General features: G+C 34.9%; 1 protein-coding gene across 4 annotated transcripts in view; it reads left to right on the forward strand.

Annotated features, from left to right (window-relative positions):
* The window catches only part of KHDRBS2 (KH RNA binding domain containing, signal transduction associated 2), a 696,964-nt gene that overhangs the window by 452,100 nt on the left and 220,836 nt on the right, over positions 1 to 24,028 (forward strand). For all 4 annotated transcript variants that reach the window (XR_005218033.1, XR_005218034.1, XM_037844105.1 and 1 more), the window contains exon 6: positions 4,099 to 4,297. Coding sequence is in view for 2 of the 4 variants with exons in the window: in XM_037844105.1 (XP_037700033.1) it covers positions 4,099 to 4,297 (199 nt within the window). In the remaining 2 variants the exon portion in view is untranslated. The remainder of the gene's footprint in view (positions 1 to 4,098; positions 4,298 to 24,028) is intronic.

Here is a 24,028-nt window from a genome sequence, read left to right on the forward strand (position 1 = left end):
TTAACTAAAACACAGTCTGCATACCTTACATATTAAGTTATCAAAAAGCTCTTAGAAACTGTCTTCAAGCCAACATCCTACAAAACACAATTACTCTCAAAATAAAGTTTATCGGAATAATAGCTCAATTTGGTTAAAAAATTTATAATTCTCATCATCTTAAATATTTAGTAGATACAATGTTAGCTTATTTGATCAGTAAATATGTATAAATTTAGTAAAACATACCCAAGTAGAATAAAACTGTATGCTTGAATGGTACTTAAAATTGATAACTCAGAAGAAATAGCTGTTTTTATTTAGCTAACAATATTTAACTAGTCTAGTTTGCCAAAGGTTTGCCAAAATTATCTGATCTTGATTTTTTTTTTAATTAAATATTTGTGTTTAGTTCTATGAATGTTCTATTTTTCCCCCATTGGATATTATTAAAAACTTGATATCCTTAATTTGGGGACTTTATGAGTATTAATTTATTTATAAACACTTATTTATCTTTAAGCCAATTAATAATAGGGCTCTTTTAAGGCATTTTATAAGTTTATTTGGTAATACCACCTAAAGGTAAGAAAACTTGTACATCAAACATACATGCCAACGTAAATTGAGAGGTTATAGAAAATCTTAATGAATTAGACATAAAAACGCAGAAAACATAGTAGTATAAAACTCTCTAGTTTATATAAGCTATTTTAGAGACTTGCAAATTCTTTATAGTATTGGAGTACCAGTTAAAATAAGCATCACATTCATCCTGTTTAATTTGAGAGCCCTTTTACTTGAGTACACCTCTGAGGTAAATAAGTTTGTCTAATTGGAATTTTCCCCATAGTGGCTGTTGTAATTCTAGGTTGTCTTTGGTGAGATTTTTGCCATTCTGTTAGTTAGGCATAGCTTCTGGCCCCATAATTTTGAAGATGTAATATACCAGGATGCCAGAAAGTGGAGAATCAAATTTTTAGAGTTTGAGAATCCCCTTTCTATCTCATCACATTTTACCTTCTGCATAGTTCAAAGCACTTCTTACCATATGCACAGGACAGAGAATTTACCTTGCTCACAGGACAAAGAAACCAGCATTAACAAAAATGAAACTGGACAGTACCAAAAGACTTGGGCTCAAAACTTGAGCTTTCTCATCAATAAGGCTGACTGAGAACTTAGTGAAATCAGAGAGCTCAAACATAAAGCAAATGGGGGTCAGATCTGAGAGGGACTCACCCGTGACCCTTGGAGAGAGCGGGGAGGACAGAGAACTCAAAGGGTTCAGCAAGCACCTTCCCATGTCTTTCTCATTATTTCCAGAGTCATCAGCAGTAGTCTTCAGATCCCATCCTCGTCACCAAAACTGATAAAAGAAAAACTTTTCATGCAGTTTAGGATCTCACAGCTTTATTGTATGATTCATGAACTGAGGAGCATCCCACTGAGAAAAGTAGAAGACAGTTGCACTGAGGGCGTGGAAAGGGCCAGGTTATATAGGGCAAATGCAGACAAAAGGGAGAAAATGTTTTGATTGGCCGATGCTAAGTTTCCAGTTTACATGGGGGTTCTTATAAGGTGGGGAATAGATACACATTGGTTAGTATAGAATACTCATCCATTTTTAGTACGCTATCCCTACCAGACAGAGACCAGCTAATCACTAAATATTGGAAAAATTGCAACTTTGTTGGGATTACTCCACTCTCTTAGAAAGTCCTGTCCTTGGTCAGTTTTTATCTTTAAAAGAGATTTTCCCATATCTTGGAAGGGAGTCACTCCAGCAATTCCCAATGTAGGTGGCCATTTTATTTTTATTTAACACAAGTTAGGAAACCGCTGATAAAAGCCACATAATCCAGGAGGTGACATGTGCTAGGAAGGAAACAGTAACAGCCACCATTAGAGTTAGGAACAACAGGGCACAACCCTGAGAGAAAAGAAAGGGGTCCAGGACAGGAGTTTGAGACACCCACATCTCAAAGTAGGCCAAGGAATAGAATCCAAGGAAGGAGGCTAAGGAGATAGAATAGGGAGGAGGAAAAATGGGGAAAAGCAATCTTGAAAGTCCAAAGAAGAGATTTTCCAGACATAGAAAGTAGTGCAAAGTGGTTAAGTGTGACAGAGGAGAGGCAGTAGAATGGGACTGTAAAAGAATCCCCTGGATTTGAAAATCGGTGGGCTACTGGTGATCTCGGCAAGAGTATTTTCAACAGAATGGCAAAGAATTCCCTTGAGGAATGAGCAGAAGGTACAGCATTACAGATGAAAAATGTTCTTTCAAGAAGACAGGAAGATAAAGGGAAGCATACTGTAGTGTGGATTTAAGCCGCGGGCAGTATCCTAAATAGAAGAAGTGAATCTTGAGTTGAATTGGAGGAGGGAGTACTGGAGTTAAAATTCCAGGGAAAGGATATAGCCTATACGAAGTAATGACTCAAGTTCAGAAGGCAAGTTTGATGGGGCTGTGTCTGGGAGTCAGTTGATAAAAGGATGGGAGATAGATTAGATTTTACGTGAGCAAAATACAATATAAAGCAAGAAAATCCTTAAAGATTCATAAATCTGCATTTTACTGATTAAGGAACATAAAAACAAAAAACAAACCCTAGGCCTAGGAAGTTATAATGCTTACCCCTGATTATTCAATGATATAGTGCCAGAACTTGTGGACATAGTTTAAAGTAGGATAACCATACAGTTTATTGTCTATACATGGACATTTTTGAGAGTACTAAAATGCTAAACTGAGCAAGAAGCTGGGACAACAGTTGTAAATGAAAACTATCCTGCACAAACCTGAGAGTATGCTCACCGTCCTTTTGAGGAAACAGTGAGATGCTTAGAGGCCAGTGAAAGTAACATTGATCTCTACATCTTTTTCTTTTTTTTACAGCTGTATTTTGATATTATCATGATAATATAGAATATTTTATTCCCAACTGTGTTGTACTTGAAGCAGGCACTAGGTCTTCTGGGTCTTTTGTATTTCACCCTCTCCCAACCTCAAAGAGCATTCTGTATACATTAGACTCACAATAAGTTCATGCTGAACAGGTCTCTGATAATTTCTCTATTCATCAGCTCTACAATCTATTTAAAATTTTAATAGCTTTACCAGAATTCTTACCGTTCACTCCTAAAAGCTCATTTTCTACAAGCAATAAAGAGCCAGCTGACTGCTATTGATAGCAGAAAGCATAACCTACATCCCCTTTGTATGGGTACAGCCGAAAAGTGTGATTGTTGACATCCCAATGATCATCATTTTTTCCAAAAGCTTTAGTATTCCTGCTGAAAGCAGTACTTTCTGGAGGCCAGCCTTTCAGATGTAATAAAAAATGAAATAATCACGCTGTTGCCCACAGACTTCAGACAAATACTCAGCCTTTACAAAGGCCTCAGAATACCATAAAATTTGGCTGGAACCATTTGATCTTATGCTTTTAGTGCAAGTTACTTTTGTGTCAAGCACTGCGATACAGAGCATTCAGTCTATCGTTTTCATTGCAGAGTACTAGTGCTTTAGCTACCAAAGGAAAATATATTGTATCAGGCACTGCGCCAGCTCATGGGGTTACATGCATGATGATAAATCAGTGACAGTGAGTTGCGATTTCAAGTGACCTCAAACTTAAGCCACTATAATAAACAGGGTGATATCACCATGGTTAGAGTTCTACATTTTATTAATGTGCAGACAGATCATTTTTGGTAAATTATATTGTTTCACATCACTGTCAATGACACCCTACACAGGGGAGACATAGACATAATAGCTCAGCTTTATAGATGGTCCAGTGAGTCATAAATCAGGTGACATTCTGACCTATGTTTACTTGGAAAATTTGGAGTATATTTGGAGTGTTTGGTTTTCTGCTTTGCTTTTTTTTTTTTAATTATGTAAAAGAAAATATCAAAGTATTTTACATGCTTTCCATAAAGTTTATAGTAATATAAACTTTATTATACTGTGGAAGTCAAAACACTAAATAATCTCAAATAAATATACACAGTTATTTCTCCTTTTTGTATGTGAGATGTGGGCTTTTTCTGTTAGAGTCCCTTTTCTCTCATCACTTCTATTCTCATACAGATGCAATCTGTTTCTCCTAGGGGTCGTGGGGGTGCCATTCCTCCTGCAGCACCACCTGGAAGGGGTGTTCTTACCCCTCGAGGGACCACTGTGACCCGTGGAGCTCTTCCAGTACCCCCTGTAGCAAGAGGGGTTCCTACCCCACGATCCCGGGGGACAGCAACAGTACCAGGATACAGGGCACCCCCTCCTCCTGCCCTGGAAGCTTACGAGGAATATGTAAGTACCTTTGAGAAATCAGTCATGAGGAAGAGTTCGATTGATTGGGTAACAAGCTAAGCCTCAAAGACATTCATATTCCATGCATATCATAAATATGGCAGAAATGTTTATTGCAAGGTGAATGTCATTTGCAATAGGACTTACACAGCACATTTAAATTAGAGCATTTTAAGACAAGCTTCCATTTTACAGGTCTCATCATTGTTAATACTAGTTAAATGGTTTGGATTTTAAGAATCAAGCTGTCTTCAGGTTTTCTTATCTTTAGGTGGCTTCAACAAATTTCACAATGGAAATAATTATGAACATAATATGAATAGTCGTATATTGAAAATATTCTCCCATGACATCATCAAGATTAGCATAAAATTTACTCAGAAATATTTGACAAATATAATATTATTATGTTCTAAACTTTAGTAATAATGCGAGTCCATTTGGCTGCTCTTTCACATAAATATCCTTACTCTCTCTTTCACTATATGAAAGACATGGAATTGCCAAATATGAAGCACTCAGAAATAATTAAGAATGAACAGAAGAAATGCATTTTCTCTAAGCATCCCCTCTCCCTCTAGTCCACTAAATCCCTTGATCATCTTGTACTTCTGCTCCCCCTTGACCTTTTGTCCAAATTGTCAGTATTCCACCAATCACATAGTACTCTAGTCCATGCATCCATTTCCCCTACCTGTCTAAATGAACAGTTTCATTTTCATCGTGTAACCATAGGAAACTCACTGTAAATTTTGCTAAATTGGATTGAAGCAAGACAGTTCATCATCCTATGAAACAGATTTGTTTTGTCTCTCCACCACATCCATTCCCTGCTCTAGATTTTATTCCATTCAGACACCCACAATTGTGTTGCTGTCTTAAATATCCCCAGGGAATTATTACATGTTAAGCTCTTCAAAGATGGTTACCATCACACAGTAGGCACTCAAAACAAATAAATGTTTTATTGGCTGGTTGGTATCTAAATCAAGCTAAACCTAATCCTGAAATAAAGTGAACATAGTTGATAGGTGTCACCAGTATGATTCTTAGACTATGCTAGTATTTAGGAATAATTTTACTGTAAGAATAAAGAAAATTTTAAATGTAGAAATCCACTTCCTCTAGAAAAGGTGAAATGTGTTCATCTGAAGTATCTTTTAAACAACATTCAGGTATCAATATTTAAAATCTTAGATAATCTGAAAATTGCCAAGTCAAAAGCAGAAAACATATTCTACTCTGTGAACAAGCCCATTGGTCAAGAAACACAGGACCTAGTCCGGGTTATCTTGCCTGAGACATAGTAGGTGTGCAATAAGTACCTGTTAAATAAATTACTAAAAAGCCACAGTAGGGATAATAGGATCACATTTGTTTATTTATTTTTAGTCTCTGAGGAAACTTCTAGCTCTACAGTCTTTAAGTACATTGCCACTATGGTGTTTCCTGTCCTCCAAATAGAAGCTCAAACATTTGGATATTTTTTGAAAACTTAAAAAAGAGGGAAAACCTTTCAGGTAATAGTGATCCACATAGTTTTTAATCAAATAACTTATACGGCATATGAAGCACTATGAAAGACAACAAGATTGGCAATACAGAATTGCAGCCCTTCACGTCTACTCGTTATTGTGGAATACACAAATTGTGTGACTACAAGGCATACTACCATAAGAGCTACTGAAGTATAAAAATTTATAGAAATGTGGATGAGAGGGTTATATTCTGAATGGGGAAATCTGATAGGGGGTTAGTTCTTACAAAAATTAGAAAAACATATTTTAAAATACGTAATCTGAAATTTTTACTTCCATTTTAAGGTATCTAATCCCATTTATTCCTTTATTCATTCCCTCAATCACTTACTGATTATCTTATACCAGGCACTGTTCCTGAAGGTCATGGGGACATATTTGTGAATGAAACAGACCAAATACCTGTTTTTCTGAAGCTTACGTTTTAGTGGGAAGAGATAGAAAGCAAACAAACATGTATGAATAAAGTAATGCCAGTTTGAGCTGAGTGCTAGAGAGAGATGCAGGGAAGACAGTACTGGAAAATGGGCAGTCAGGGAAGATTTCATGGAAGCAATGACTTTTGAGCAAAGGCCTGAATGAAATGAAGGAGCAGGCTATAGGCTGTCTGGAAAGGGCGTCCCTGGTAGAAGAAAGAGCAAATGCAAGCACTTTAAATTGGAATCTGCTTGAAATATATTGGAAACACCAAGGAAGACATTAAAGCTAGAGCAGAATATGCTAGGGAGGTAGTAGATAAGGTCAGAGGGATAAACGGGCCATTCATGTTGCTGTTGGAGGTTTTTGAGCAGCGTAATGGCATGATCAAATTTATGTTTTAAAACATTTTCTCTGCCTACTTCATGGAGAGTAGAATATAGGGGATGTCACAAGAGTGAAAGCAGGGAGAGCAGTGAGTAACTCCTTGCAGTATCCCCCAATGGACACATTAATGATTGTTTGGAGAGGATGAGGTCAGATTCTGAGGTACTGTGAAGATATATCTATCAGGAGTTGACAAAGGAGTAGATGTGGGATGTGTGAGAGAGGAGTGAAGGGTGATTTCAAGCTTTGGGGACTGAACAGCTAGGTAAAATTGAGTCATTTATTGAAATGAGAAGGACTACGGGAGTAATGGATAGTTCAGTTTGAGATCCTGTTGTAGGTGTTTGGCCTTCAAAAAAGTCTGTAGTGTGACTGGGTGTACAGGACATGGACTTTGGAAACAGACAGCAGTCTCTTAGGTTTGAATTCTGGCTTTTTCACTAGCTGTGTAACTTTATAAATACACTGAGTCTTGAATTTCTCGGCTATATGAGGCTAATAATTTCAGCCTTACAGGACAGTATTGAAGGTTAAAAATAAATATGCATAAACACTAGAATATAAAGTGGCCCTACATACCTAGAATACTGTGGGCATTCAATAAAAGGCACTATCATATAAAATTCCATCATATATCCTTTAATCTCTGCCTGTGATAAGCTATGGATCCACTTAAGTCATAGACATTTTCCCTACTTTTTGTGAATTAATTAAGCATCATTGATTAAAAATAACACAAGTACTTTGAATTTCTTTTAGGAAAATTTTGAAAGGGGGCAGGATATTATATGAATATAGGATCATGAAATCCAGTAGTAAGAATGCCTTCAGGCCTTAAGAATTAAGTCTGGACCAAGGAATTAGAAAACTTTCAGGAATCTCTCTCCATATCTCATCCCTGTTTTCTCTGCATGTGTGTTTTCATTTGATTTTAATCTGCAGACTGGATTTTTTCAGCTTCTTTGATCAATTTGGCTCAACACATGGTGGATTATGGCCACCTGGTAGCTGCCAAGTTTATGTGGTCCAGTTCTAGCCAGTCACAGATACTAATTGGCTGGCTGCCTGGCAGTCCTCATCCATATCCCCAAGTGGGAGAATTGTATTCACTCAGGCTTGTTAGGAACCCAGCACTACTAAGCCACCTATGACTATAGGGCAGGAGTTATTAGAATTTAGGTCTGGGATCTACCACTCGTCATACAGTTTGAACATGGTTATTGGGGATCCCAGTCCTAAAGATATGTGGAGACACTAGTGTCCAGAAGAGATGAACTTGATGAACTTGGCAGGCACATCAAAATATATCTACTATAATATCTTGTGATAATGTGAAAAGTATATAGGTACTGTTTTGTTTTGTTTTGTTTTGTTTTTTAAAAAAACACCCTGTTAAACCGTTTTATTAAAACATGAAATACATCATACTTTAGTTATTCAGTGAGAACATGCAAAGTATGAATGCTAAACTGCTGGCAGCAATCTTTAAAGTAGTCAATATCAAACCCAGATTAACACTCAAGAGCTGGTACTTTCTGCTCTAATTTTAAACTATTGATTGCTCTGTAAAGGGTAAGAGAAACAAAATTTTAAGTGTTTCAATGACAAAATAATAGCACCATGCTGAGTTGATAGGGAAAATCTTAAAGGAGTTCTTTATTTTCAGATAGAATTTCTTAGAAAAGGTTGCTTTTATTATAAATCACACTATGAGCCAATTCATTCTTCAGACTTTTCTTTCTCACCTTGCTGAGTCTCAGCATTAAGTTTCTGACCACATGGAATGTATACATGTAACCAAATCCACTCCTTGCAGTTTGCCTGACAAGAAACAGCCTACTGTAAATGAAATTGCTGTTTAAAACCATCACTGGTGTTAGCTGAATCTAAAAAAAAAAAAGTCAAATTTAGTTTATTACGTATCCTAGGACAAACTTTAAATATTTTAAGGCTTCTTTTCACTGATGTTCTGCTAAGAACAGTATATTATATTTTACAGATCTATCATCAGGATTAAAGTAGATTTCGGGGAATAGAAAAGTGCATTTCAAAAACCTCCCTTGCAATGTACTATAAAGTTTATGAGCTGTGGCAGTGGATAATACATTAAAAGAGAGTAAACAAAAACTTCTGTATACGTGTGAGGTTCTAGTCACTATTTATCAATTCATCTACTCCCATGATAGCACTGTGAACTAATTACTGATTTGACTGTTTTAATAAATGATGAAACTGAGGCTTGGAATTGAGACTTGCACCCAAGTTTTCTGTCTCCAGAGCTTCTGTAACTTTGTTACATCATGCTTCTTCTTGATAAAGAACCATAAAATATTATATACTACAAAGTCCTTGTCTCATAGAGAATTCACACAAGTATATACAGATCACTTGTACTCCATACCTCCTGTCCAGACCACTAAATCAGCATTTGAATCCCCTCAACAATACCTAGGACAAGTGTCTCCCAACCCCTGAATAAACACTTCCAACTACAGACAACTCAGTGTTTTTAGAACCTTGGTGCTGGAGATTAAAAAAAAAAAAAAAAAAATAGCAATTGTGGTTAATCAGACACTCTCTCTACTCTCAAAAGCATGCCATCTAGTGGGAGAGACAATTTCATCAGACAACATATAATATGCAGTTGCTATACAGGGCTCTTCTCTTCCTCTGCCTTCTATTATAAAGTCATTTTGGCTCTAATCTTCTCCCATTTTCAAGATCTCATACACTCTGAAGTCAGAAAGCATTTCTAAAATTTATTTTTATCTTCGCAGTTCTTAAGAAAGTCCTTGGTAATAGCAATTGAATTGGACCCACTTATGATGTTGTTGGAAAGACATTACACATATGCACACTCACGTATATGTACATATTTTATATAAATATTAAATGAATGACAATACCACGTAGCATATATTAAGTGCCAAATAAAGACTATACGTACTATTGGAAAGAGAATCCTCATTCTGGGCTATAGATGTCCTAGAAAACCTTAAAAATGGTAAGGAAAACACAACAGCAGGCAGGATATGACTAGGTATAACTTTGAGATGTGGAAAAAAGAGGGAGGAAGTTCCATGCAGAAGGCATGTTAAGAGCAAAGCCAAGAGAAGGGATCTTTCAAGGCAAATCCAAAGAACCTGGGAGAACTATTTTGGCAACACAGAGACCATGTAATATAGCAGTGGGAAAAATGTAGAAGAGGGGGCTATAGATGTTATAGGTGACATCAAAGGCTAAAGCTGTAAATTCACTTACTGCAATTAAAAGCCAACTGAAGGTTTTTGAGCAGAAGATAAACTGAGGTTTTGAGAATTCCTCAATTATTAGGTGGACTGGAGAAAGGAGAGGAGATTTAGGGAATTAACAATAGTTGAGGCTTACTGAAATGTGAGGAAGTAGGGTAGGGACAGTAGAAAGGGCTGTAGTGGGGAGGGGGCAGTGAAGGATTGACCTCGATGCTAAAGAAACTCAATTCTAAGACTCTGGGGGACCTTATGAATGTGCTCATATGGTCGTCTGTCTTTTTTTGCAAACGTAAGGTATTTCAAAAAAAAAAGAAAAGAAAAGGTAAGGTATTTCATCTGCGATCAATTGAGATCACTGTCTCTTTGCATTCTTACTTTCCCACCCATCACACACCCTGTGTCGGTAGTGTTAGAGAAAGCCTGGCTATTTGTGATAGTGCTAAGTGGAGTATGCAATAGAGATTCAATTAGTTTGGGTTTAGTGGAATGTTTTATGTGTGTGATTTGGGTATTGGTAACATTCTACTGTTGCAATGATTCCAGGAATTCTCCTACATCTCACCTGGTGTCATTGCACAGGTACTCGTCAGCAGTGGTCTTACTACCTTTTGTGAACTAGGACAGTGGTCCCAGACCTCTATAGTGAGTGGAAGGGAAACAAGGTTTGAATTGTATTGAGCCAGAATCAAGTGTGTGGAAAACTCTTCCATATCATTTGGCTTAGCTATGGAAGAAATTTGATAGACGTTCCCGAAATTTGATATCAATCCTAACAGTTTATAATATAACCAATAATGATTTGTGAACCTGGAAGAGACTTCGCACAATTACCAATAACATTTTTTTCTGTCAAGCATGTGAGAGCAATACTAAATTTTCTACCCTTTCTGTAGAAAATATAAAATAATTACCATATCAGAAGGTTAGAAAGATTAAGATTATGGTTTCAAAAAAAGGAAAAATGTATAGGAATGTGTCAATAAGTTAGTTAATGAAAATATTTTATTTTTCTGGATTTTGTCATGTCTGTGGCATTTTCAGTTTTTAAAAATTTATAATTGGTTGTGACTGCTTTTCTCATTCAAAATGTTCACTTCCATAACTGATTTATGTTCATAGATTTGTAACATTTTTTTAAAGAGAGAATGCAAAATTGCATAATCTTCAAGCCCCACAAAAGCTGGATCTTTCCCTGTAGGGAGAAAACAAAGGCAACTTTTAAAGGAAAGTGTATTTGTAGGGAGCAATTGTTAAAAGAAAAACTGACTATGTAACCTTAGTTTCTTTTCTAGTATACTTAGCCATAACCATGTTGGTGCTTTTGATAAGTATGTTATTATGCTATTCCTTGTGGAAATGCCCTTCTTTTAACAAAGGTGTGGGGGAATTAAATGTTCTTGTAAAGACACACAGCTTCTGGAAGTGTCCATCAGGAAACCACCCTCTACAAAAACATATTGACAACAAAAATATTTGCTTAAATAAACCCTCTCTTGTACTCATATGTTAGTGTGACAACAACAACAAAATCTCAGGTACACAAAAAAACACCGTTTTTGATTTCCAAACTCACAGCTTAAATATATTTTTAAATTATCTTATAGTTTCTCCAACAGTTAATAGTTAGACATCAATGCAGTATATTAGTTCACAACAATGCAAGAAGAAGAGATGTAATTAAAATTCAGTTCAATGCTACATGAGAAATTTTGGTCCAGTATAATCAATCATGTTAACCTAATTTATAAAATTCATTTTGACAAATTTTTGAGGAGCTTTTCTTTTCATCAATCTTAACTAAGCCTGTCGGCATTCCAGCCCATCTCTGAAGCTTTCTTCCAGTAACAATGAGAGAACTAGAAAATTCACTGGTAAATCAATAGTCCTTAAAGTTTCATAAATGAGTTCAGGCTGCCAACCTTCAGTTTCATGTGTGTGGAACGTTTTTTGACAGGAGAGGGAAATAAGTATTAACTGATAATTGAAATCAATTCTTGTGCCATTTTTGTGGAAGGAAAGATTATGAGGCTGATCTATAATGCATTTTGAGGGGAGCCACATACCTTAGTTTTGTGTGTAATAGCCAAGAGCTATCACCCAAAGAAGGGATATTTTTATTAGAGTTTCTGGATTGGATATTTGTATTCCATTAAACATTCTTGTTTGAGTTTCAAGCTCTAGTCTCCTCTTAGTAGAGACTAATTTGCCAGAATGCATTGCAAGTTTTTGTTTATTGAAATGTCACTAATATTTAAAATAACTGAAGCTTGAGGTTAATGAAATGTTTTGTAAAACTATAAGAAGGACATAATACTAGTGTGGTTCAAATTTGCATAGACAGTTAAGCCTATTTAAGCACTATTGAGATATTAAGTTGTTTCCCAACAATTTTAGATGTTTAGATGACATCTTTTAAAATTGTATTTTTCTTCTGAAGTTGAAGTTTGGATAAACAATCCTTCTAGAATCATGTTTTAGATTTTTAAGTTACTTTAGAACAGATGCAGAGTCTTCTAATGGCCACAGTAGTCAAGATTGTATCCAAACCTGTACCTTATAATTGCCAGGATGACTAATGTCTTTTGTAACATTTAGAAGGATGAAAATAGGTTTCTTCTATTTTCTTTTTGAAATGGCTGCTAGCTGCTGGGAAGTATTATATCACAAAGTATTTTAAAGTTTCCTCTAGGATCTGCTGGGAAAGATGTCATGATCTTTTTGCAGCATCTGCTGGAGACATGTGGAGGAGAGCAGTGGCTAGAATGCCTGCTGCTAACTACCGTCTCAGCCTTAGGGAGTACGAGTTCTAGCATTCTTTTGTTGTTAGCATTAACATTATTAGGTTATGTTCTTTTCTATCTCTGATTCATATACATGACCTAAAAATTAAAATTGAAAATGAGTAGAACCTTGGTTTATTTCTATAGGCATTCTCCTAAAAGGCTGTTCTGGATACAAATTAGTGGGTTTTATATATATTTTTTTTCTTCTGAGTTGATTATAATTTTGAGAATTGCAATCATCCTGGAAAATTAAGACTCTGTATAGGTGCTAAATCATACCTAAGAATCCTTTTTTTTTTCTGGCTGAAAAACATTGTCCATTGTTTTTCCAATACCACCCTTATAATTTATCGGCAAAGGAAACTTAATTAACTACATCTTTCCTCTTTTTATTTAGAATGTCACTGGCTTTTGAAGAATGCCAAATAGTAATGCTTAAAGAGGATTGAGTCCTTGTCCACATTTGGGCTCTCTTCCATTGTGGACTCTCCATTCAGTGCCTAACAGTGTCTACTAAATCTTTCCCTCAGTCCCAGATCTTTGTGATTATTTTCTGTGATATCTTATGAGACAAAGGCTTTTTACTAGAGAAACTACAAATGTCCTGTGAAGTAATTTTTAACAATCTCAAGATTTGAATTGACTTTCTTTTCATTGTTTAAGATGAAAAAGCATACTTTATATGAAACCATATTATGGAGTAATTTGGTCAAGAAAGGACACAGGAAGGGCCCTTGTCTAATCCTCCTATTTTGCATTTCTTAGAAACCAAGTACAGAATATACCCTGGTTGGGCTTTTTACTTTTTCAGATTGCTTCAATTGTTTACATTCATTCTTCTGTAGAACCTCTGGCTTGTAAACCTCCGTGTAAAGTGAGTTACTCTCTATTTTACACTGCCGTGGATACTAACAGAGCTGGAGAGCTGCAGATACGATTGGTGTGAATGCCTGGTAGAGGTTTAGGATGCTGGAGGATAAGCAGTTGTTTGTTCTTTTCTGGTGATCTTTTCTTTCTTCTTCTCAACCTCTACAAATAAGCCTTCCCTGCTTTTTTCTATTCTTGGTGTAAGACAAAAAACAAAATGAAAATAATCTCATATGCTATGAATCATGGGGATTTTGTGTCATAGAGAAAGAGAAATTTGACCTTTAATGTCATGATTTTTTTTCTGTCTGTGCAGACTAGTAATTGTTGTGAAATACTGGAAAATAAAAGTCAATGCCCTTCTCACTACATGCTGTTATTTCTTGGCATTTATATTGCAATATATATGATTGAATAATATAGCTGAAAATGTATACCTTTGCAGATAATACATATGCAGAAAAAATGGTAACTGATACCAAGAGCTAATATATTCAGCTGATCTGCATGAGTACATAGAACGAGCTGGTGTCTATTCTGCTTGATCAGACCTCAGATGAGATTGGTTGGTGCCTGAGCCATACTGGTTGTTAAATATTATACCACTTCTATACTGGTGAAATTGTAGTGAAAATACTGTGCAATAACATTATGGAAGATAAATCATTTGGACCAACCTCTGGAATTAACTCCAGAATTTCAGTCATTGTACAAACCTTTTTAAGTACTCTAAAAACAAAATTGTATTCAATATCATGTCATGATCACACACCTTCTACTATAAATCTTGTTTCTCAATGTATTTATCCTTGTGATGAAAGCTTTAGTTAGGAAACATTTTAGATAATTGTTTATGAAAACCATAGACTTTAAATGAGATTTAAAGAAAAAGATTAAGAAGGAAAAATAATATTTTTCATTTACTTATATAACCACAGATTGCTTTTCAGCCAAATGCTTAAACTACTTTCTAAAGAAATGTTTTAAACATAATATCACCATAACAGTGGTTTTTACACTTTTTTTTTAGAGGCACCCATCTGTCAAAGGCAGTTTTAGCCCCTGCTCCAGTTGCATAATAGTGAGGAACAGTTGTGGATTTTTTTTGTCTTTTTTTTTTAAGGCATTTATATCTTTATTATTTGTCAGAAATTGCTTCCCTGTTTGCAAAACCCCTGCAGCAATTCTGGGGAGCAGTAAAGTTCTGTGGGTTGTAATCCTCTGAGGGGACGAGCACAGGCCAAGCCAAAGGGAGAAAGCACAAGACCCAAATGCAACAGAGTTTAGGCAGAAGGGAAGAAAAACCAAGACTTTCTGATTATTAAGAAAGATTCTCCTCCTCTTTATAAATCCTTCAATGAATTGTCTGTTTCCACTCCCAGGAAAACATTTAAAACTGATACTTCTGCAGGAACTGTGAAACTGTCTTGACCCCAATACATTTTCAAAGCATTTCCATCCCTTCTTGCTTCCCCCTTTTCATACCCTGCTCCTTTGGCTCCTTCAGCCAGGACGTCTAGAGGGTATTCAAGACTGGTGGCCCAATGCAGAGGTCAGCAAACTTTTTTTCTGAAGGCCAAATGGTAAACATTTTTGGCTTTGCGGGCAACACAGTCTCTGGTCATGACTACTCAGCTCTGCTGTTGCAGCACAAAAGCAGCCATGGACAATATGCAAACGAGTGAGGGTGGCTGTGTTCCAATAAAATTTGGTTTACAAAACAGATGGCAGGACCAGATTTGGCCCGTGGGCCATAGCTTGCTGACCCCGGTCTAATGTGTAGCATCTACTACATTTTGACCTGATGACAGATTTCTGAATCTTATTTATAAGGAATGTATTTCTACAATGGTGGCCAAAAAAAAAAAATCCCTTGGGATTTTAACTTATGAAAATTTCCTACTGCCACTTATTTCCTTTTCTCATAGGAGCTGCACACGAAAGAGGAGGGCTAAACTACATAAAATCATGTTAAATTTACTCCACTGGTTCTCAGAGATGCCAGTTTGAGTGGAGTTATTTCTATTCACGGCCCCCTACGTTTTTGTTTTAAGATACATATGTGGTACACAGCATTGCCAAATTGCTCACTGCAACAGCTGAATACCATTAAAGAAAAAAAACTCTCATTTTCAGCAGGGCCTCTGAAGGCAGGGTGATAGAGGTACTGTGCAGGTGAGTGTCTTGCTAAATGATAAATGAGCTTTGGATCCTTGAATTTTTTTCGGAAGATTGTAGGTACAGTTATACCAGTGTTCTATAAAGCTACCAACTTCTGATGATAAATCCTCTGGTGTCACCTCACTGGTAGTGCTGTGTTGCTGCCATTTGTAATAATCTAGTGTTGTAAGCTACTGTCAGATAAATATTCATACAAGTGTGCTACTTGTTTTCTTCTGAAAGAACCTGTTAGCCATCATGCTTTAGACAGACTCAAATTTAATGCATCCTTTAAAAATGAAGTTGGCAGTAAAAATGTTGTAGAAATTGATCTTGTTATAAAATTTAGCAGCTTAGATTTGACATTAAGGCCGCTTAGAGATTTCAGCAATCAGTAAAGGCAGAGAGGAAACAACTGAATTTCAAGGTAATGGTTCAGAGGCCATAAAGTGAGAAATTGGAACGCGTTACAAAACCTAATCTTTCAAGTTGGTCGTTTATTTGTCAACTACTCCTGCTCCAGGATACTTCACATATGCAAACAAATAAATAAATAATGCTTTCCTTTCTGGCATTTTTTAAATCTGAGGAGAATAGGCCTGAGACTTTTAAAATTACCCCATCTTCACAGGGGAGCAAGAGAGAAAATTAGAACCATGAAAGAAATGACAAAAAAAAAAGAATATAAGATAATATGATATCTACATAAATAAATAATGATAAGTAAAGTTAAAGAGTATGGTGGCTTGGAGTTATGTACCCCAGAAAAACATGTTCTTACTCTTAATCCATTCCTTTGGGTGTGAACCCATTGTAAGTAGGATCTTTTGATGAGGTTACTTCAGTTAATTTGGGGCCCAACTGAGTCAGGTTGGGCTTTAATCCAAATTACTGGAGTCCTTTATATGCGGAGTGAATGTCAGACAGAAAGAGAAGCCACAAGGAGGAGCCAGAAACTGGAAGTCAGTGAAACCCAGAAGAGAAAGGGGAAGATACTGCCATGTGTATTGCCACTTGACAGAAAAGCTAAGGAACCCTGAAGATTGCCAGCCAGCCAGAAGACACTGACCCCAAGAGGAAGCAAGCCTTCTAGCCCCTGAGACCATGAGCCAATAAGTTCTCATTGTTAAGCCAGCACATTGTATGATATTTGTTTTAGCAGCCAAGAAACTAAAATGGGGAATATTGACCAAATCTGCTAATTTGACTTAAAAAATAATATAATATATAATTACATGTTATGGGCATGGCAAATGAAATAATTATCAAACTGAGAAAAAAGGGTGAAGTCATGTTTGTAGTTAATACCTGTTAGAAGCTTGGTTTTAATGACTTGTGCTATAATGTGACACAATTCAGTAGAAGGATAGATATAATGCTTCATGGAAATGTGGTAACTTCCTTATTCAAGGCTCCTTCTGGTCTTCGAAGGCCAAGCAGTTATAGAGATATAACTGAACCAATTTCTCAGAGTTAAACCTGAATCAGCTCTGACAGTGTAGGTTGTACAATTTCTGAAGAGCATCACCTTCAGGCAAGAATGGAGTCTGAGTGAAGCAGATTATAAGGACTTCATTTATTAGCACCTGTAACATGCTTATTTTATAAGGGTTTTTTGTGCCCCCCAAAACTGAGCTTTCATGGGGAAGCTTGACTTCCTGTTCCATTGTCTCCTGTGTCTTAGTTTACCAAGCTATGACAAATATCGCACAATGGGTTGGTTTAAACAATGGGAATTACTGGCTGTTGGCTCAAATACTGGCTAACGGTTTGGGGTGGAAAAATTCCAAAATCAAGATAGGGGAAGACTTGCTTTCTCCTGCAGTCTGTAAATTCTGGTGCTATCTGCCACCAGGTCTTAGGGTTCCTTGGCTTGTAGCTCTGGTCTAGTTACATGGCAACATCCTCTCCTTTCTGGCTTCTGTGACTTCCGGGCCCTCTTTATAAAGCCTCCAGTAATCTGGATTAAGATTAAGATGTCTGAATTGGGTACATTAGTCAATCTTCCACACCCTGCATCCTGATTCCATAAACTTCAGCCTCACTGATCTATTTACTGTGCCCAGAACATTATATGTATTTCCATATCTCCCTGAATTTATTCCACATGTAATTCTTTCTACTATACAAACCCACTCCACACACACACCTTTATACATGACAGGACTTAATTAATCTTTCAGGTCCCCAAATCAGAATTCACGCTGCCATTCCTTAGCTCAAACCATAAAGCAAGGCTTAGTTCAGTCCACCTTTAATGCAGTAAAGGGTAACTGTATTAAGTTACTCTTGTCTGTCTCTTCTGCTAGATTATAAACCCTATTGAGGATAGTTCAAGGCTGCTTCTTTATTTCCTTTGTTATTTTACAAATAATAAGTGGTCAGTAGAGAAATCTAATAAATGAAGGACTTTATCACTCTAGCCAGCCAGATGTGGAATCCACGCCAAGGGATGGACAGGTTTCAGAAATCACAGGAGGATTTTAAATCATGGCTGAGAGTGAGGAGAAGGGTGTGGTGGAGGGAAGCGGAGAAGATGTGCCACATGCATCTCAACTAACCCCACCTAGTTTCCTTAGTTCAGATTTATTGGACTCTCGTCACTGAGATCTTTCAGAAACATTTAGATGTGATGATTATCTCATCACTTACATTGATGAGCTGAGTATTCTTGTAAGACACAGCTTTCTGTACCAGGGTCAACATTGCTGTTGAACCACAAAGAATAAAGAGACACCTAACTAAATATTGACTTAGTTCCAATTCGGTAAGTAAAGCCATCCTCAGTACAATAACCAGTTTTGGTGAAGTGGAAAAAAGTGTGCACATTTAAGTAGAGGGGACCAAATAATATTGATCAGTTCTTGATTCAAATTAGAGATTACTTTTGTGCTTCTGCTAGTTATTCTGTTTAATCGCTATGAATTCTTATGCAATATTAACAAATGTTCTGAGTGAGCATTTTCTAAAAAAAAGTGTCAATATTAGTATTTCTTGAAAATTAATTCCCAGATTTATTTGCAGTGAATACATTATCATTAAAGTGTTTTTGTGTATATATGTAATAAATTTATTTCTCATCTGAAAAATTGTTTTACAGTGAATCAATTTCTCTGATGTTTTATATAAAAATAAAATTATATAATCAAAAGCCATTTTTAAAAATTAAAAATGCAACAATCCCAAATCCTAATAGTTACTTTTATTATCATTCTTTATCATTGTGAAAATTTCCATACCTTTAAAGTTTATATCATAATATGTACACATTAAAGAATAGTAATATTCATAAAATTAACACACACAAAATACACAGTTTGAAAATAAAACATTGCAAGTCTGAAAGCTTCCATGCACCTCTTTCCAATCATATCTCTCTCCATCTCCCTCAGATATAATATCCTGAACTAAATGGTAATCATCACCTTGCTTTCCTTTTTAATCTTATTTCATACATATGCATCCCTTAGCAATATGTTTTAGTTTTGTTTCTTTTTTAACTGTATAAAAAGGAAATCAGGCTATACAATTCTTAATTTTAAGGTTTATTCATATTGCTACATGTAGCTGTAGTTTGTTCATTTTCATTGATGAATGAATATACCACCATTTTAAAAATCCATTTTGTTGTGAATAAACATCTACATAGTTGCATTTACTGTCATGAACATTCTTGTGCTTGCTTCCTGATGCTGGGATAGAGAGAATGAGAATATTCAACTTTTTGAAATAAATTGTCTTGTAAGTAGATACACTAAATTACCTGGTATACTGTAGTTCCTATTACTCCACATTTTTGCCAATGATTCAAATATAAAATCAAATTTTATTGTGGTTTAATTGGCATGTTCATGATTATTAATGAGATTTATTATGTTTACATATATTTGTTGGCCATCATTTCCTCTTCTGGGAAATGCTTGTGTGCCTTTTGCTTGTTATTTTTTTTTTTGGGGGGGGGGGGTGTTTGTTTTTGCATTTATTTGTAAGAGTTCTTTATATATTCTGGAGACTAGTTATTTATATTTTAAAAATCATCCTCTGTTTGTGGTTCATTTTCACTTTATGATGTTTGGTTAATTTATTTGTTTGAATGTGGTAGAATGTTTGCTTTCTTATTATAGAATATAGTTTTTTGCCTTAAGAAATCCTTTCCTATTTGAGGTCAAAAAAATATTCTCCTAAGTTTGATTGGAAAAAATTTATCATTTTTTCTTCCACCTTAATCCAGCTGGAACTGATTTTATGAATGGTATGTGGAAGAGATTTAATTTTCTTTTTTCCCCCCACATGGATCATCAGTTGTACCAGCATGATGTATTGAATAGTCCATTCTTTGCCCACAGGTGTTCAATTGTAATTCTTTTATATTTCGGGGTTTTACTTGCGTGCAGACTGGTTTCCAAGATCTGTGGTCTTTACTTTTTGTTCTCCAAGTCAATATAACATGTTCTTAATTTTTATGACTTTTTTATTGAATCTTGCTATCTGGTCATGCAAGACCTCTGGTTCCTCTTCCCCCTCAGGACTGACTTGGCTCCCTTGGTCCTGTGTTTCTTCGTAGAAATTGAAGTGATATATTGTTTGAGAAAGAATTAGCATCCTTATAATATTGATTTTCCCTGTCCTAGTACATGACGTATTTCTCCGTTTATTTAGCTCTACCTTAATTGCCTTCAATAAAGTTTCATGGTTTTCTATATGAACCTTCACATCTTTTAGGACTAGGCATCTTTTATTTCTTTCTATAATACATGGACTTTTTAAAATTATTAACTTAATTATTCTAAATGTTCATTTACTTATTATATAGCAATTTAAATTAAATTTTGTGTATATTATCTTCAGACATAGTGCTAAAACTTTTTACTTACTCTAATAATATGTCTGAAGATGTTTAGGGCCTTTGTAGGAAAGTTTATGTCCTGAAAGTAGTGACATTTTTATTTCTTCTCCAGTCTTCAAAGCTTTTACTTATTTGTTCAGTTATTACAATGGCTACAATCATCATGAAAATATTTTAAAAAAATAAGTCATGCAAGTAAATATACTTGTCTTCTTACTGATCCTAAAGTTATGTTTCATCATTATGTATATTTGATAAAGTTTTTTTAATATACCCATTTTTAGTTAAAGGAAGCCCAATTCTATTCCCTGTGTCCTAAGAATTTTTACAATAAAATATTTTTTATCAAATGAATTTTTTGCATTTATTATTATATAGTTTTTCTCTTTTAATTTGTTAATGAGGTAAATTATATTAAAAGGTTTTCTAATATTGAACCAAACTTGCCTTCCTTAAATATTAATAACTTCCCCATAATTAGTGATTTAATCTCTTTTATATGTTGATGGATTATAACCATTTTATTTTATGTTATTAGGGATTTTGCTATCTATTTTAACGGCATATAAAGAGGTAGAGAGAGGCTTTCTTTTTCTAGTATCTGAAAGAGATTATTTAAGAATGGTATCATCTGTTCCAGTATAACTGTTGAAGCCATTTGTTTTATTGGGGAAGATATTTTTTAAATCATTGAGTTAAGTTAATATTTATAGCACTATTCAGGTTCTCTTGGGGAAAAAAATACGGTTCTCCTGCATAATATTTTTTCTAGGAATTTTTAATTTTTCATCTAAATGTTGCTGTTTATTGACAAAATGTTTTTCAAATTACTCTATTATGCTGTTTTATTCTTGATTGTGTATGTACTGTGTTTTCTTTTCTAAACTAATATTTGTTTGTTCTCTATGTTTTTCACTGATCAATCTCACCAGTGGTCTACGTTTTATTAGTATTTTCAAAGAACCATCGTTTAGATTTGTTTCTACTCTTGATTAAACCTTTCTTTCGTATTTCATTAACTACTGCTCTCATCTTTATTACTTCGTCCTTCTACTTTGTTTTGTTCATGTAACATCTTAAGTTGAATATCCATCATATTTACTTTTGGACTTCCTTTTATTTTATGAAATAATCATTGAAATCTCTTTATTTTTCTTAAATAATTTAGCTTCACCTCACACTTTATGGTATATAGTGTTAATTGTCATTCAGTTCTTGGTATATTCTCAAAACCATTCTCATTTTTTGAACCATGGGTTATGTAGAAGTATACAGTTATCTTTTCCATATTGATTTTTGCTGTTTTGATGTAATTAGTGATTTGCTCTGTAAAATGCTATTCTTTAAAATTTGTTGATGCTTGTTTTATGTCTTGATATGTGATCAATTTTTTCCAATTTTTAATGTGAGAATTTTTAAAAGCAAAGAAAAGTTGAGTGTTACTGTGAACACTTGTATACCCATCAACAGTCAATTTTTATAAATATTTTCCATGTGCTTAAAAATGTATACTTTTCAATTTGTTAAATCATTAACGATTTTATGCTTGCCTATTTAGCACCTGTTGAAAGGTGCATGTCAAAAATTCCTGACTTGTAGTATTAGACTCTCCGTTTTTCTTAATGTATTTCTGGCTATGTTGCTAGATGTACAGGAATTTATAATTGTGGTATCTTTCTAGTGAATTGAGCATTTTATCAATAGATAGTTACCCACATTATATGTACTCTCATTTTTGCCTCTAATTTCATCCTTTCACTGTACTTAGGTTTTAGATATGCTGTTAGAATCAGAGTGTACTGGGATCATTTTAAAATCTAATTTGATAAAATCTGTCTTTTATATAGAATGTTAAGTTTACATAATGATTTTGATTACAGATTTATTTGGATTACTATCTACCATCTTATTTCTTATTTTCTCTTGGATTATTTTTTCCTCCCCAATTTCATCCTTTTTTTTTTGTACTAACTAAAACTGCTATCTACTCTTTCTATCTTTATTTGTAATACTATAAATTGAGACATATAAGTGTAGCATGTAACTTAAAATATATGAACTATCAATATTTTAAACCTCCTCTTGAATAAACCAAGAAGTACAAAATGAGTTAATTCCAATGTTCCTCTCAAATTGCGTGCTTTCAGTAACTGTTCACTTTACTCCACCATTTAAACATTGAATTTATTGTTTTATATTATATTTTATTCTTTATCTTTACCCTTTTGTTCCCTGTTTTCTTAGATGATCATGTCTTCTTGCTCTCAAACATTCCTCCCGGGATATTTTTCTTTTATGTAAAATACATTCTTTAGAAGTTCATTTCGTCAGAACCTGTTGATAGTTCTCTCAGTTTTCCTTTTCCTAGAAGTTTTTATTTTGCCCTTGTTATTGAAAGATACTTTCACTGGATGTAGAATTCTGTGTTGACAATTACTTTCTCTAATTTTGTTGAAGATAATCAACTTTATTTTAATTAAAAAGTCAACTGTGAGTCTTATCTCTGCTTGTAGGGAATCTGTTTCTCTCTGGTTTTTTAAAGACCTTTTTATCTTTGATTTTCTTCTGTCTTGCTATGAAGTGTATAAGTGTGGATTTATTTGTGTTTATTCTGATTTGTATTTTTAAGATTACTAAACTTGCAAACTTGCATTTTTCATCAATTCTGGAAGCTCTTGTAATTAAAAAAATTTTTTTTCCATTTTTCCTCTTCTCATTCCATCTGTTATCTCATTCCCAAACAGTGGTTATAATACATTGGATGTTCTTCCTCTCTTCTCTGTCTCTTAAATAGCCTCCCTTATTTCTCTCAATTGTTGAATTCATAAACAGTTTTCTTTGTTTAATCTGATATTTGAAGTCCTTATCCTCAATGTTGTATTTTCAACTTCTAAAAGTTTTATTTTGTAGCCCAGTCAAATTCTATTGCCTCCTGTACCTTCTCAGATGCCCCCTTGTATTTATATAAACATATTAAATATACTTATGTGACATCTGTGATTCTCTGACTGTTATTCCACACTCTGATTTTATGTTGATTCTTCTCTGGTGGCTTATTCTCCCATATGTTTAATGAGGTGTGAGTTCGTGAACCTTGGATCCACACTCAGGCCTGCATTTAAATCCTCACTCATTCCTCCCATGCCACCTAACCAAATGTTTGACTTGAGTCTTTTCATGCAATTGGTATTATGAATATAGGCCCAAAGCCTTTGTGAATCAGGGGGCTTTTTTTGTTTCACTAAGTTACAAGGCACTTTCAGGCAGGTCATCCCATTGTTTCCCTCTGTTAGATGAATTTTTTTTTCCTGCGTTACCCACCTAGGTGTCATCCTAAAAGAGGTCCAACATTTTGTGAACTTCTTTCACTTGATTTTTACCTTTCTAGTGCTGAAGTATTTATCTCCTGTCTCAGGCATACATGCAGCCTTTTAGAAATCAGGCATTAGGCAGCATGGACGAGCAGATACCCCAAGGAAAAT

Source organism: Choloepus didactylus, chromosome 7 (genome assembly GCF_015220235.1).
Source record: "Choloepus didactylus isolate mChoDid1 chromosome 7, mChoDid1.pri, whole genome shotgun sequence".
Classification (NCBI taxonomy): domain Eukaryota; kingdom Metazoa; phylum Chordata; class Mammalia; order Pilosa; family Megalonychidae; genus Choloepus; species Choloepus didactylus.